The sequence below is a fragment of the Mustela nigripes genome, chromosome 6 (genome assembly GCF_022355385.1).
Source record: "Mustela nigripes isolate SB6536 chromosome 6, MUSNIG.SB6536, whole genome shotgun sequence".
Taxonomy (NCBI): Eukaryota; Metazoa; Chordata; class Mammalia; order Carnivora; family Mustelidae; genus Mustela; species Mustela nigripes.
The window spans coordinates 103,558,000-103,572,641 of NC_081562.1; the positions used below are offsets into that span (position 1 = coordinate 103,558,000).

The 14,642-nt window shown below is 50.2% G+C and overlaps 1 protein-coding gene across 1 annotated transcript in view; it reads right to left on the bottom strand.

The window, feature by feature from the left end:
- Positions 1–3,364: 3,364 nt before the first annotated feature.
- Positions 3,365–14,642, bottom strand: part of PRMT8 (protein arginine methyltransferase 8) — a 100,488-nt gene continuing 89,210 nt past the window's right edge. The window contains exons 8-10 of the mRNA XM_059403790.1: positions 13,624–13,774; positions 4,978–5,099; positions 3,365–4,226 (exon numbers count right to left, since the gene is read on the bottom strand). Coding sequence (XP_059259773.1) covers positions 4,143–4,226; positions 4,978–5,099; positions 13,624–13,774 — 357 coding nt within the window. The 3' untranslated portion in view covers positions 3,365–4,142. The remainder of the gene's footprint in view (positions 4,227–4,977; positions 5,100–13,623; positions 13,775–14,642) is intronic.

Consider the following 14,642-nt stretch of genomic DNA (forward strand, 5'->3'; position numbering starts at 1 on the left):
AGAAGGGAGGGCCGGGCACAGGGGAGAGAGCCTCCATGGGGTGGTTTTTACGAGTAAGGAAAATGTCTGCCTCTCCCCAGGGGCACAGATAGAAGGACAGGAAGTCGAATGGCCTTGAACGGCCGCTGGACACATTCCATGATGTCAAGCTGGCCAGCTGTCTCCCTGTCTTTTCCCACCTGCACCCCCATGCTGTTCAAGGGGATGGACAGAGAGAGGCCGGTTCCCGTGCCTAGAGCCTTCGTTCTATGGGGAAAAGGGATCATGCACACAATGGCCCTCAAAGTGACTCAGCCTGGATAAGACCTCCAAAGAGGCCTCAGGGCTGGGGGTCTGGGGAGAAGTCGGCTGGGAGTGGAAGGGAGGACTGCCCCCAGAGAGGAAGAAGGGAAGAAGAAAGACAGGAGTACCACTAATAGGTTTTGTACAGTCTCTAAGAAAAAATTTTAAAAAGCAGAGTCAGGGACAGAAGAGGTTTCATACATGAAGTCATCTTTGCAGTGTCCCTATTGTCATGCGAAGACCTCATCTCACACACTGACCTCGATTCAGAACGGGCTCCAAACAGATCAGAGGGAAATTACAATTCGCACTGCAGCATTCCCGTGGGCAGGAGGAGGGGGCTGCTCTGGGGAAGAGCTCCTTCGTGCCTCTCTAGGCCTCACCCCAGCAGTCCAGGAGCAGAGATGGGAATATGGGGCAGCAGAGGCTGGAGACCCAGAGCCAGGACAAGCCTCAGGGGTGACCTTCCCTTCTGGTGGCTGGAGAGGTCCAAAAGATCTCTGGACCTCTCTGTTCAGCCCAGTCCTTCCCTGTCCCCCAGGAATGTCAGGGATGCCTACAGGCCCCAAATGCCTGGAGCCCCTGGGGGGTGGGGTCATCAGACTCGTTGGCTCCTGCCAATTATGATTTTACCCCATTGACCATGGATGGAATCCTCCGTGAACTTGGCTGGGCTCCCTACCCAATGAAAAGCAGAAGGTAGGGGTTCCCCAAGTGCCACCACAGAAAAAAGCCACTAATAAGTTTCCCTTAAATGCCCTTGGACAGAGCCCCTGCGCCCATGTCCTTTTTCAAGCCCCCTTCTCTCCCCTAACACATTCACTGCTGTCCCTTCCAGTTTTCCTGTCCTTCTTGTCTAACACATGGACTACATGAGGTGAGCTGTCTTTGTCCAGATACAAGGGGAGGCCTCCAGACCTGGGTTCGGAGGGACCAGCACAAGCGGTGGAGAAACCATGGGCAGGACTGAGTTCACCGCCCAGCTCCACTCCAACTCCACTCCTCCTCCTGGGGCCTCAGTGGGGCTACAGAACGGGTGGGGTTCCTCTGCCCCTAACTCCCAGGACTCTGGGGAAACCCACAAGTACATTATGGAAGGGTAGGGACCATCACTGCTGGACTCACTGATCATTCTCAATGGCACTGCCAGCCCCCGGACACTCCACCTGCAGCCAAGCCAAAGCCTCCTCTGCCTCCTTCCCATCTTGGGCGAGGTAGACCCCACCAACTCCTCTAAAGGGCCCTTCCTCCTTCCCAGCACCTGGGATATGTCTCCCAGGGGAGATGATGCAGATGAGATCACTTGTCCCAGAAGCTTAAGAATAACCCAACCTGAAACCAAATCAAAACACTACCACGCCTGGCACAGTACATGTGCTTCCATCCTACGGAGAGTCAGTTACCACACTTGGACAGAGGCTGCTAATTTTGCTGACAGCTCTCTATATGGGAACATGATTGGCTCAGCCCAGGAAGACAGGGCAGCCTTTCACTAGCTAGAGGGAAACATACATGGGCTCTGAGGGGCCAAGCACAGCTTTTCTTGGGGCCCCTGAGTACCGTTGTGCAGTGCTCAAACTAGACCAAGGGGCAGGGGATACTGAAATTCACATTGCCTGTGAAGCAGAACATCCCCAGAACTATGTATGCCTCCAGGAGGCCCCTTTTAAAATCCAGGCAAAGAACCCCTATCTGCCCAGAGAGCCGGCCCCCCTTTCTGAGTGATGAGAATATCTCAAAGCTGATGGAGGCAAGAGATAACATAAAGATGCAGGTAGGTGAAAATGTGATTCTGAGCACCCAACCGAGACCCAAATATTGCTTGAGGGCAGCTTCTAGTGAGAGTGAGCAGATCTGGCAGCAGGAGAGAAGGAAAGAGAGAGAGAAGGTTCAAGATTCCACTGACCTCAGAGTATTTGGGGTCTCCTGCATACATCATTTTCAGAGGCATTTGATTTTGGTCTTGGTTCCTTAATATTTATTTCATTTTCAGTTTTAGTAGTAGAATCCTTTTCCCAAAGAAAATTAAAAACAGAGAAGGGAAGCATTGGGTTGTTTCTTTTTTTAACCTGGGGAGAGGGAAATCCAGAGCTCTGGCCACCTTGACCCTGGCTGCTCCCCTAAGCCGGAGGGGACACAGTGTGGAAAACATTCACCTGGTCCAGCCCCCTTTTCTCAGCCATGATAAGGTGATGTGACTTGCCCAAGGCCCATGGGGGCAAACCTACACCCCCCATGGCTCAGGATCCAGGCCCTGTTTCCTCCCACAGGGCAAAGAAGCAGGCCCTCAGACTCCTTGGCAACTGAATCTTCAAGGCATCAGGGCCTGGGTCCCTGCCCTCAGGGTATTGTTTGCAGCCACAGAACTCTCTAGCCTGGTCCTGCCCTCTCCATGATGGAACCAGAGTCTAGAATCTAAGAGATGGCAGGTCTGAAGATGTTGAGGGCACCCCAACCATGCTGGAGGGAGAAGCTGCAGTGGGAACCTGCGGTACCATCCTGGGACCCAGTGTCTTACCGGGGCTCAGTGGGAAGGCCTCGGCTGAGGTGGGTGAGCTCCTGTTGGCGCGGAGAGTAGCAAGGCCAGCAAGTCACTGGCCACGTTGAGGGAGCAGGGATGAGCCCCTGTGCGGTGCTGCAAACTTTCAGCACCTCGGACAAGAACAATCTCCTCACTGGCTTTCCATTCAGACCCTGCTCCAGTCTCTCCCCAGGGACCCGGGACCACCATCTCCTGCTTTGTCCAGGCCCTCCCAGCAGGACATGTATCCCAGATTATCTGGTTCCTGAGCTTGGCCTCTCTCCAGGCTACAGGTAGCTTCCTGTTCTAGAGTGTTCTTGGTTAGCTCATGTCCTCCCACCTCACCGCTAAGTCCCTCTTCCCACCCCCTGGAGGGTTGGCAGGGAACATGACCTTGGACAAGGCCTGATGTCATGGCGGCTTCAACCACGAGCTGCCCTATGGGGACCTGCAGCAGCATCTGTTGCTCCTCGGATCTCCCCTTCCAGTGTGGCCTCTCATGTCCACCCTGAGCCCTCCCACCCCAGAGCCCCAAGAACACAGCCGGACCACTGCTTCACTCTCATGTGCATTTATTGAGCGCCAACAGAGTGCGTGGTACTATGCTCAGGGTTCAGAGCCACAGTCTATCAAAAGGAGACCAGAGCTGGTACAGAGAACGTTTCATAGCTGCTTAACATCTGTAAGGGATGGGGAAGGGGGAAACTAATCACAAAACAAATTCCTATTCGAAAGCAACAGAATCTCCTCTGAGAGTAATATATATTCTATGCACACGCACGCACGCACGCACACACACACCCTGAATGAACACAGACGTATACCCACGTGGTTGTATATGCATGCATATACAGGTGGTGTGGGCAGAGAAACTAATGGGTCTGCTGGAGGCGCGCACGCACGCACGCACGCATGCACACGCCGCCGCACAGACGGGTGATCTGGCTTACGCTATCAAAGACACTACGTGTCCAGGTTCTAGTGAAGCAGTCTGTCCTAGATGCCTGCAGCATGCAAAACTTGGAAGTTCCGGAGATTCACAGTTAAGGAGGACAATGGGTATACGTGTGCACTTTCCCATCCTCGGGGCCCCAACCCCAGCACTGGAGGCTGGTCTGTGTGGGCGACAGCAAAGCCTCAGTGAAGGGCTCCCAGAGAAGAGCCGGGGAGCTGGAGGCTCTGTGTCCCGTGGCAGGGCCCACGGGAGCCCTGGTGAGTTCACCAATCTTCAAGGCAGAATTTAAAACTCTGGTTTTCGAGCGTGGAGTCCTTGTTACGGAGCCGCAGATGGAGGGAAGAGTTTCTCTTCTTGCTCGCTCTCTGCAGCTTCCCACGTGTGCTAACGCATTTTGTAGTCATTAGATACAGATGTTTCACACAGCTGTCCCTTAAAATCCAAATCTACCGTGAAATCGAGGTCTCGCTGCAAAGGAGGGGTGAAGGGTCCTGGGGTTAGCGTGGTCGGGAGTCGCTCCCTCCCCCACCGGTTCCTGCCAGCAGGGGGATGGGTGACTACCCTGTTTCTAAGGTTTTCTAGCGAAGGGGTTCCCGCGAGCAGCCCTTGGGAATCTATTCTGGTGTCTCATTATCCTGACAGGAAGTGCTTTGATTTCGAACCTAAACCCTTCCTGTTATAATACAGAAGCCTTCCCTCTGAGGTCATCCTGAGAGAAAACAGAGTGGGGTGTTTGAGTCTTCCGTCGCACAGCCCTCAGAACATTCTTCAGACTCTTTCAACACACAGGCTCGCACCTGCCCTTGCTCAGAAAGAATCGCACAATCCCCAACCCACCAGGCCCGCTGAAGAAAGATGATCCGAACATCTTCCAGGCCAGCAGAAGCTATTATTTCTTGGCTTGCTCTAAATGAGCTGAAACACAGCCTCTGTGTCCAAAGACCCCGGATGAAGAACTGGAAACTGTCCTCGAGGCTGAGAGGCCAGAGCTGGGCCTGAAGAAAAATCTCTCATCTCTGAGTGTTAAGAGACCACAGCTAGAGGCCTTCAGTGACACCTAGTCTGACTTTCTACTGCCCCTCCCCCAGTACCTGGTCTGTTGGTGCACAAGGCACCCGGGCACCTGGGCAAGAGGGTCCTGGGAGCTGTGGGGAGCTAGCTCCGTGGGTCCCTTCCTCTCTCTGACCCTGCCCCAGGCAGAGATGGCTTCAGCACTCACCACATTTTTGGCATTTGGCTTCATGGATATGGTCCCATAGATTTCTTCCCCCCTCCGGACAGTGAGGTAATCTTCTAAGTAGAAGACAGTCTGCTTCCAGTGGGTGTAGGGGGCATCGGGGGCTGAGGGGACAAGAACAGGGGAGGTGGGAAGGAAGGGTCACAGGAGATATCTCCAGAAGGACTGAGGCCGAGACCCTGCCTAGAAGTTGCTGGGCTTCTTCTGAGATTCACTGAACCAACACCCAGCACTCTTGCAGGATCAGGGCCCAGCCCCTATAGCCTGCTGCCCCAGAAACCCTCATTCAGCCCCGGTGCTCTTGCTTCATCGAATTTCCATCTTCTCAGAGCTCCTGATCTTCCAGGGAATCAGAAGAGAAAGACGCTGGTATCACAAGTTCATTCCAAGGGGTGGGATGTGTACCCTCTCAGCAACTGAACTCATTAATGCAGATGAAACTCAAAATGCTACTGTTTTTAATTAGTTCAACAGAGGGAAGACATTCAAGTAGTGTAATGGGCAGATTTGTAGGTAAGCCATCCTGGCTCCCTTTAAGTGACATCATGTATGCAAATTCCATAGCTAAACCCATGTCCCACCGACAGCCCGTCCTATACACAGCTTTCCTTGCCACTTCTCTGCCCCAGAACTAAACCTAGTCTCCTTGGCCCAAGCCTGCTGTGGGGTTTCAGCAGTGTCCTCCTAACTGGATCAAAAAGAAAAGGGATGGGGTGCCAACTAACCAACCAAGGTGAGTTTAGCTCACATCATGATCTCAGGATCATGAGATTGAGCCCCATGTCAGATCCCATGCTCAGTAGGGAGTCTGCTTGAGATTCTCTCCCTCCTTCTCCCTCTGCCCCTCTCCTCCTCAAATAAATAAATCAATCTTTAAAAAAAGGAAATGTGGGATAATTCTCATCCCACAGACCCACCACTGGTACACAGCTCACGCCTCCTGCAGGATCCAAAGCCAGACCAATGCTGGGGCCTTCCCTGTATTAGCCATTGAATCCAATCTAGCCTCTCCCTCGACACACTACATGCTGAAGAGCCAAATGAGGGGTCCTGTGTATGGGCCATTTTCCTCAGCGCCTCAGCAGGCTCTCCCTCAACCATCAGGGTCACTTCCTCTGGGAAGCCTTGCCCAGGGCCCACCCTGAGCTTCTGTGACCACAGAGCCTGTCACACTGCAGTGCAAAGGCCTTTGTCTTTCCTCAGCTGTTTGCTTCCTCCATAAGACTACAGTGTCTATGAGGACAGGTGCCAGGCCAGGCTTCTTTACTGTGATATCCTTGGCACCTATACTTGCTAGATCTATAAGTACTGAATAAGTGAGTGAGGGCAAAAACCCAAATAAGTTTGTTATGCTTCAAGGTACTATAGATGCTCAATTCCAGTGGAGGCTTTGAAAACTATAGGTAGTCGAGGAACCCGTTATAGTAAGTTCTTCTTGGCCTGTTAGGGTCTTACCTTCCCCCACCTGGATGCAGGACTCCTTGATACTGATTTTCTCTTTGCTTAGGACCAGAGCTAAAGATGAGAAGACTTGGGAGAATATAATAAGCGCCTTTCAAAAGCCATCATATGGATAGTCTCATACATGGCCTTATATACGGCATTGGAGGCAGAACAAAGGCTAGTCACTGGAATAACTAGTATGCAAATTTTTAATCCATCGGGAAAAATTAGGGCTGTTCTGCAATCATCTGAGCTACCCAAAGTCCAGTCTTGAGGTGTGCCTACAACAACCACTAACGGGATTTATCAAGCGCTGAGTCAGACCAGGTCACTTCTGAGATCTTACAAACCCCAAGACCTATTTAAATGGTGGTGAAGGGTCTGTCTTTCTTCACCCTTTGCAATAATCTGGCTTGATCAAATGTCAGTGGTTTGGTTAAAGACTTGTGTAACCTTCAATGTGTGCATTTGGGAAATCAATGCAAACTCAAGGTCATGGTGGGGGAAAAGCACCCTGCCCTGAGCACTTAGAAACAATCAAAGGAGGATCATGAATATGCAGTCTGTGCCTCTAGATCCTAGATCCCCAAACATACCAGCCTTTGTGGCCTCTAAGCCATACTGCTATCTACGGAAAATGTCCATCCATTCCAGCACCTTCCCTACCAACTACATCTAAATAAATTGTCAAAAGACAGTCTCTGGTGTGTGTGGAGAATGGCAGTTTATGACTGACAGCACTCTCGCCCCCACTTCCTCCTACACCAGCTCAGACAGGTGTCTCTCCTGTTCTTAAAGACCTTCAGGCAAGGAGATTCAAGCAGCTTCCTTCTGTCACCTAATCAGATGCCTTAGGAGAGTCCCAGGGATTTCACTGGCTCAGGGTTGGCAGCCATCAAGCCTAGGTGTGTCTGATGATTGTCCAAATGTATCCCAGGCTTGGGTTGGAGGAAAGTGATTTCTTTTTCCCCTTGACATCAACATCAGAAGTTTGAGAATCTCCCCAAACATTTCATTTCTGTGATGGGTCCATTGGTTGTGGACTAATTATCTAAACCAGGTTTCAAAAACACTAATTCTCCATCAAGATGCCCAAGAGAAACTGATTACTCAGATGTCTCAACTCTACTCTTAGAAACTTGAATTTGGTCATTCTGGGGGGACGTGAAGGGGGCAGACTTGCCAAGACTTAAATATCTCCCCCCGGGTGTTGTAGACACACAGCATGGCTGAAATCATACTGTGAACCCAGTCTTTGCGTCTAGTAACATCTCTGGATGGGCAAGAGTGGAAAGGACATTTAATGAGGCAACAGCAGGCCCAGTTTCCTGCCTCCCCATTGCCATGTGTTTGCATTATGACCCTCGCACTCATGTTCTACATCTATAGAATATGGGGCGTGATATTTATAATCCCTTGAGGATTAGATGGGATGACAAGGGAAAAGGGGATCCAAAGGGTGACCAGAGACAGCTCCAGGTTACTTGTTTTTGTGGCTTAACTATGAAGAGTTCTCCCTTTCACTATGAAAGTGTCCTTAATTGAAAGATAAATTATATGGTCACTGTACAACACACTAAGCCAACGTGAGGGTATTACTAAGCCATTATAATATAATAAGCCATTATGATATAATTCTGATATCATCACTATGGGAAGTGGTAGATATCATTTTGCTTATCCATGATCTATGGTGCTGACCTGCAAAGATACGCTGCCTCCTTCTAGCAGTGCAGAATGTCCTAGGGAAGCATCTAGAATGGTGGCAGGTGCAAGGATGAGCGTGCACAGGGCTGTGGGTGACATCTAGAGTTCTCATCAGGGAATAAGGCCCTCCCTCCCTCCCCTGCCCCAACTGTAACCTTCAAAGTCATGCATCTGATTTTCAGTTTTCCCTGTTATGAAGATATCTTTATACTCTTAATACCCTGACCCCACACGCCAACCTCCCCTTTTCTCCCTCCCCTTCCCAGTCTCTCTGGGCTCTGGATTGTGAACAGCTTTTGTTCTATATTTTGAAGTGAGTGTGACCAGTACTGTCCCCAGTAGGCACTCCACTCAACAGACATCAATTCAGGATGCCTTTCATGTGCCAGCTATGGTCCTAAATATGGGAAACAGCAACCTGTACAGCCTTGCCTCCTCTTCACATCCTGCAGCCTCAGTGAGAAGGCACTCAGGCCACTGGGTCATCCTCATGACCAAGGACAAGGACAGTAGAGCTCAGGGGGTTGGGGGAACGAATGGCAAGGGCCCCTCCCAAGAATTCTTTTCCCAGTGCTTTCAGAAAGGGAGTGGAAACTTGCTTCCCGTTTTACTTCCCAGTGTCCAAGTGCCTGGTAGCTTTTCCTGAAATTTAGAATATTTTCTAGCTATCAATTTGTAATATAGTTCCTAGAGGATCAGAAGCTTTTTGGAGAATGAAAGACTATGCACCAAGAAGTTTCTTTGACCTGCTGCATTGACTCCTGGTCACTGGATGGCAAAGCTGGAAGGGGTTGCTGAGCATCGCAGTCCAGCCACATCATCTCACAGATAACAAGCCAGAGTCCCAGAATGTAACCTAATCAAGGTCCATCTCCTGTATCTGGCCATCCTACCTGGCGAACTCCTGGAAAAACAAAGATTTCAACCCAGGCCTGCTTTCTACTCAAGCAACTGCCCCTCCACCCTCTCCAACTGTCCCAAGGGTCCCAATTCCCACATCCTGCCCCCACCCGCTGAGGATGGGGGGGCAGCCATGCCCGCTGGCGGGCACAGCCTGGAACCCTGGGCTCCTGTGCCCATTTGCAACAGCTTCTGCCTGGAGCTGCAGAGAGGAGACGCCAGAGCCATTAACAAGGATTGTTTTCAAGCTGCACACCACGTGATGTGTTCTCGAGTGGGCCCCCCGGAGCCAGCTGTGGCTGGGCTGAGACAGAAAGCTCGGCAGATAATTGATGGGAAGGTGGCCCATACCGCAGGCTACACTCTGCATGAATTTTGAAAATAGCTGAGACCAAACAATACAGTGTTCTGACATACACGTAGATGTGATCAAACTTTCTTTTAAAATAGCAAAGGGATAAAGAGTACAAAATTATTCAGAGTAATGTTCATCTAGAGGTAATATAGGGGGGTGATGGGATGGGACGGAGCATCCATTTCGTTATGTGGCGAGCTCACAGGGATTAATTATGTGGCTGTGAATTAACTTACTTATTCATTATAAATAGCATCATTATATCCATTAATAATGTAATTCAGGTTAATATTTATATTCTAATTAGTAGTAATAGTTCATTTCTTGATATTAACTAATGCATTTACATTCTAATAACAGTAATACATTTCTTTCTAGTTACTATTGCATTCTAGTTAATAATACTATTTACATTCTAGTTACTGAGTTAGTGGTGAGTTCACAGGTGTTCATTATATTAATAAATAAGCTAGCAAAAAGTGAACAGTGCCTGGCCCAACGATGTTATGAACCAGGAATTAGGATTAATCTAATTCTGTGCATCTGAGGTCCTCAAAAACAAAAAGTAAATCCTCTTTTCTGGGTGGTCAGAGTGCAGAGAGTCTGAAAAGCCCACTACCAAACCCACACTACCTGGTAAAAATGTATGCCACGTGTTGGAAGCAAAACCCCTCGTGGTCACCCTTCCCAGGTGGCTGAGGAAGCAGATAAGCAAATTATTTCCTCTGATCTCTAACCATATGGGGATGCTGCAGCGAGAGGGACCTACAACAGCCAGAAGGCAAAGACCTTGAGGAGAAAAAACGGCATATCATAGTAAGGATATGGAATTATCTTTCTAGAAAGGCATTGACCATCATCTTGTTCAAGCAGTCATGAACAGGAGCAGTAGTTCTCAGACTGATCTGTGTATCGCAGTCACCTGGAGGGTCCCACTCCAGAGTGTCTGACTCAGAAGATCTGGGGTAAGTCTTGAGAATTTGCATTTCTAACAAGTTTCCAGGTGATGCTGATGCTGCCAGCCACAGACCACACTTTGAGAATCTCTGTACCAAGGCATGGAGAACAGAAGGCTGTAGGACCTCTGGGTGACTTTTCAGACCTAAGTTTCTGGGGTTCTGTGCAAAAAGGAGTCTACATAACATCATAGTTGCAAAAAGACAGATGAGTGAGCTCAGACCTTGGTCTATACCCCTAGTCTTTGAGCCTAGGAAACACAGTCCTCATCATCTCTCTCCCCTGGACCTGTGAGGAACTACAGTGGGGCTGTGACCACAAAATAAGGTGAAACAGCACCAGTGGGTTCGATGGAGACTTGAATGCTGGGAGCAAATCCTCACCATCCCTCCGCCCAGGGCTGACCTCTTTGATTCTGAATTTGAGATTAAACAATCCTCCTTCATATGGGGGCATCAGGAGTGTTGTCCCTGCCACCACAGAGCCATCTCTGGACAGGGGTCCAGCAGGCTATCTGCTTGACCTCAAGAAATGGAAATAAACTCAGGGAAGGGATAAGGGGGAGTGATGGGCTGCGAGCTATAGGGCTAGATCCTAGGTTTTACAAGAAGAACTTTTTCCAGAGCACCCCTAGGACCCTTCCTCGTCGCCTACAGCAGGGCAGGCCCCAGGAGAGGCATCATCCTGGAGAGAGTAGAGGCAGGCCCAGGTGCGATGGCTCCATTCCCAGCTTCTAGTCACAGCACGGTCCTCAAGCAGGCTCCTGCTCAGCCCTCCCACTGTTACCATACTGCCCCATTACTGTGAGGGAGGCTGAGTCTCACCCAGCCTTCAAGGGCCAGGTAAAACCTCCCTTCCCCCTCCTGACTACCAGGAAGGCCATCTCATCTGCTGCCCCTCTAAGAAGGGCAGTAGCTGAAACTGACCCAAATTGGGGGGGGTCTCCGCTTTTCCCCAAGATGGGGGGGTACCAGCCCTGCTCTAGATTGTGGGGGCCAGCAGATTGTGGTCTTGGTGGTCAAGAGACACCAGTTCTGGAAAAAACCCTTATAGGAGGGGTTAGAGAAGTCTTTTGCCCCTCTGTCCACAAGTAAAAGAGGATCACTGTCACCAAGGCTCCAAAAAGTGAATAATCATATCCTCAGATTCTTGTAGAACCCACTCACCCCTGCCACATGCAAGCTCCCTCGCCCCCAACGATGTGCTCCCACCTCCCAGGAGGATTTCGCAGGCGTGATCAATAGGAACATCTTCCCAAGGGCAGGACTCGGATCTTGATAGACTCGTTGGACAGAAATGTGTTTAGGACCTACTGGGAGCCAAGCACTCCTCCAGATGGCAACAGGACAGAGACTCAGGAGATGTGACCCCAGCCCACAGGGAGACTGAGAATTAAGTAAAGTGAGTGAAAATACTGACTAAACAATGGTACATCTGGCTCAGGAATCCCATGTAGTTGTCTCAAAAAAAAAAAAAAAAAATACTAGCTACACCTGTGAGGCTGTGCAAGGCTCTCCAGGGTATATTGTTAAATAAAGACAAGGAGGCAGAGGGCTGTGCGTTTCATATGAACCAACCGGTGTTTTTAAAAAGGTGTAGTTGAAGGTGCCTCGTTAGCGCAGTAGGTAGCGCGTCAGTCTCATAAAAAAGGTGTAGTTGGGATGTGCTACTGTACTTACCTAAGATGCCACCAAAGGGTTCACAGAACTCTATGTACTATTTTTTGCAACTTTATATGAGAAGTATTTCAAATGAAAAGCCAAAAATACAAAGGTGTATATAGGTATGCATGTGCTTCTCCACTGAAATGTTTGGGAAGGATACAAAAGAAATCATTAACATATGTCTCTGAGCCAGAGTTGAGATGCAATGGAAAAAGAACTTTTTCCTTGATTTTTTACTTTTTTTTTTTTTTTTTTTTTTTTACAGCGCCATGACTGACTGACATGAGCACAGGATATTAGGGAGCCCCAAGGAGGATGCCTAACCTTGACCAGGAGTGGAGGAGGGCATCCATTAACAGCTGAGGTGGGAGATGAGACCTGTGCTGGAGTTGGCCAGACGAGGGGTGGGATGGAGGAGGTGTTTGGGGCCAAACTGTGTCCCCCACAATTCATGAGCTGTGGCCCTAAGCCCCTGTCCCTCAGAATATGACTGTATTTGGAGATAGGGCCTTTAAAGAGACTATTAAAATAAGACCTTTGGGTGGGCCCTAATCCAGTATGACTGGTGTCCTTCTAGAAAGAGGGGATGAGGGCAGCAGCAGAGGAAAGGCCTTGTGAGGACGCAGAGAAGAGGAGGCCACCTGCAGACCAAGGAGAGAGTCTCAGGAGAGACCAAACCTGCCCACCTTGAACTTCCAGAACTATGAGAAATAAATGTCTGTAGTTTAAGCCACCAGTCTGTAGTACTTCGTTATGGCAGCCCTACCAGACAAATATGGGAGGAAGGAGATGACAAGAGTCTCTGACAAGATCTTCCTGTCCCTATGACACACCTAGAACAGGGGTTGGCATGGGCAGAGACCATGGCCTAGAGACTTAAGAAGCCTTGCTAAGCTCGGGGACTGCAAGGTGCTCAGTGTGACTGGGCTGTGTGTGCAGTGAAGGGACAAGGGAGGAAGGCAAAGCAAAGGAGGGGCAGTGAGAAATGAGGTGACAGAAGTGGGCTAGGGCTGGGACATGGAACCCCCATTTACCAGGCTAAGAAATTTGGGCTCATCTGCTGCAGGAAATGAAACACCTTTGAAGCTGGGCCGAGGGGAGAGCACAGATGGTCTTTGGGGAACAGTGTCAGGAGCTTGATGAAGGAAGGATTGGGGGAGAAGCAGCAAAGAGGAAGGAGACAGGGAGACATGGTCTTCCTAGGTCTGCAGCCTAGGGAGACCCGTTGAATCCTGTGGGAGGGCGAGGCAGTGAAGACAGGGAAACCTTACTCCACTCTGTATCCTTGCCCCTTGCACGGAATATGCTTGGTAGATGTTCAGTGAACAAATGTGCCTTCAAAATGGGTCCGTCCGTCTCTGCCTCTCCTTGCCCAACACGCACTCTCGGCTCTGGTCTTACCATACTCACTACCATCTACCTTCTCCTTTGGCAGCCAAAAGCCTGGGGAAGTGCTGGAGAAGGCTTACGAGATGCCAAGCAAGGGCCCCCCGCTCTGGCCCCAGGTCCTGCCCCCACGACAAGGCCAGCCTCTGCTACTTCTGCAAAGCCTCCACATGGAGGCAGAGGAGGGTCTGGAGTGAGTGCCCACAAAAGGCTCACCTGTGGAAAACCCCATTTTCTTGTGGCACTTGGTAAATTCAATATTAAAATAGGTGACCAGGGCGTGGACGTAGTCATTTCGCTGTATCTGCAGGCAGAAGGCAGATGTGAATGACAGCTCTTCCGTCTTCACCGTATAAATGTCCACTTCCTGCAGCCCGGAGGAAAGAGAATGCCAACACTTAGCGCCGCCACCAGGTCTGGGTCCTGGTCAGCAGCTTCTTTCCCTCAGAAGACCACCCACAGTAGACTCTCCCGGGGTCGGGGGGGATCATTACCCTCGGGGTGGCTCCCCAGTCCACCCACCGCCCTCCCAGTGACCCCCTCCATCCTTTCTACGGTGGGGTATGCTCAGGAAATGGTGCAAACACATTTGAATGTGAGGGGAACAGAATAAGGAAGGTCAGCCTTCTGGGAATGGGAGGGGAGGAGAGGGAAGGAGAGGGGAGAGGGGGATGAATGAGACAGAGCTTTCCCGAACCTAACTGAGTGGCCTCAGAGCAGTCTAGCTCAGCATCGCTCCCTCATCTAGAGGTTCTCAGAGTGCGGCCCCAAATGAAGGGCATTAGCATCCCCTGGATACAAATTCTGAGTGGGGGTGGGGTGGGGATGGCAGCTCAGACCTCTGGGATCAACACAGAGATTGATTGGTGCTTTTCCAAGCCCTCCCAGGGATTTGGGTGAACCAGATTAGTCATTTCCCCATTTTTTGATATTCAAGTTCTGAGCAACAGGAGACACTTAGTATTATCTTGGGAGTGAAGGTAGGAGCCCAACTACAGTCACAGGCTGAACTGAGGAAAGTTCTGCGGACCATCTACACCAAGCCTGGATGAAAGAAAGAGGGGGGAGGGGGGAGGGAGGGAGGAGAGACAGAAAGAGAAAAAGAGAAGAAGGAAAGAAGGAGAGAGAAAAGGAAGGAAGGAAGGAAGAGAGGGGAGGGGAGAGGGAGAGAGGTGGAGGGAAAGGAGATGAAGGGGGAAAAAGAGAAAGGAAGAAAGAAAAAAGGGAGAGAAATA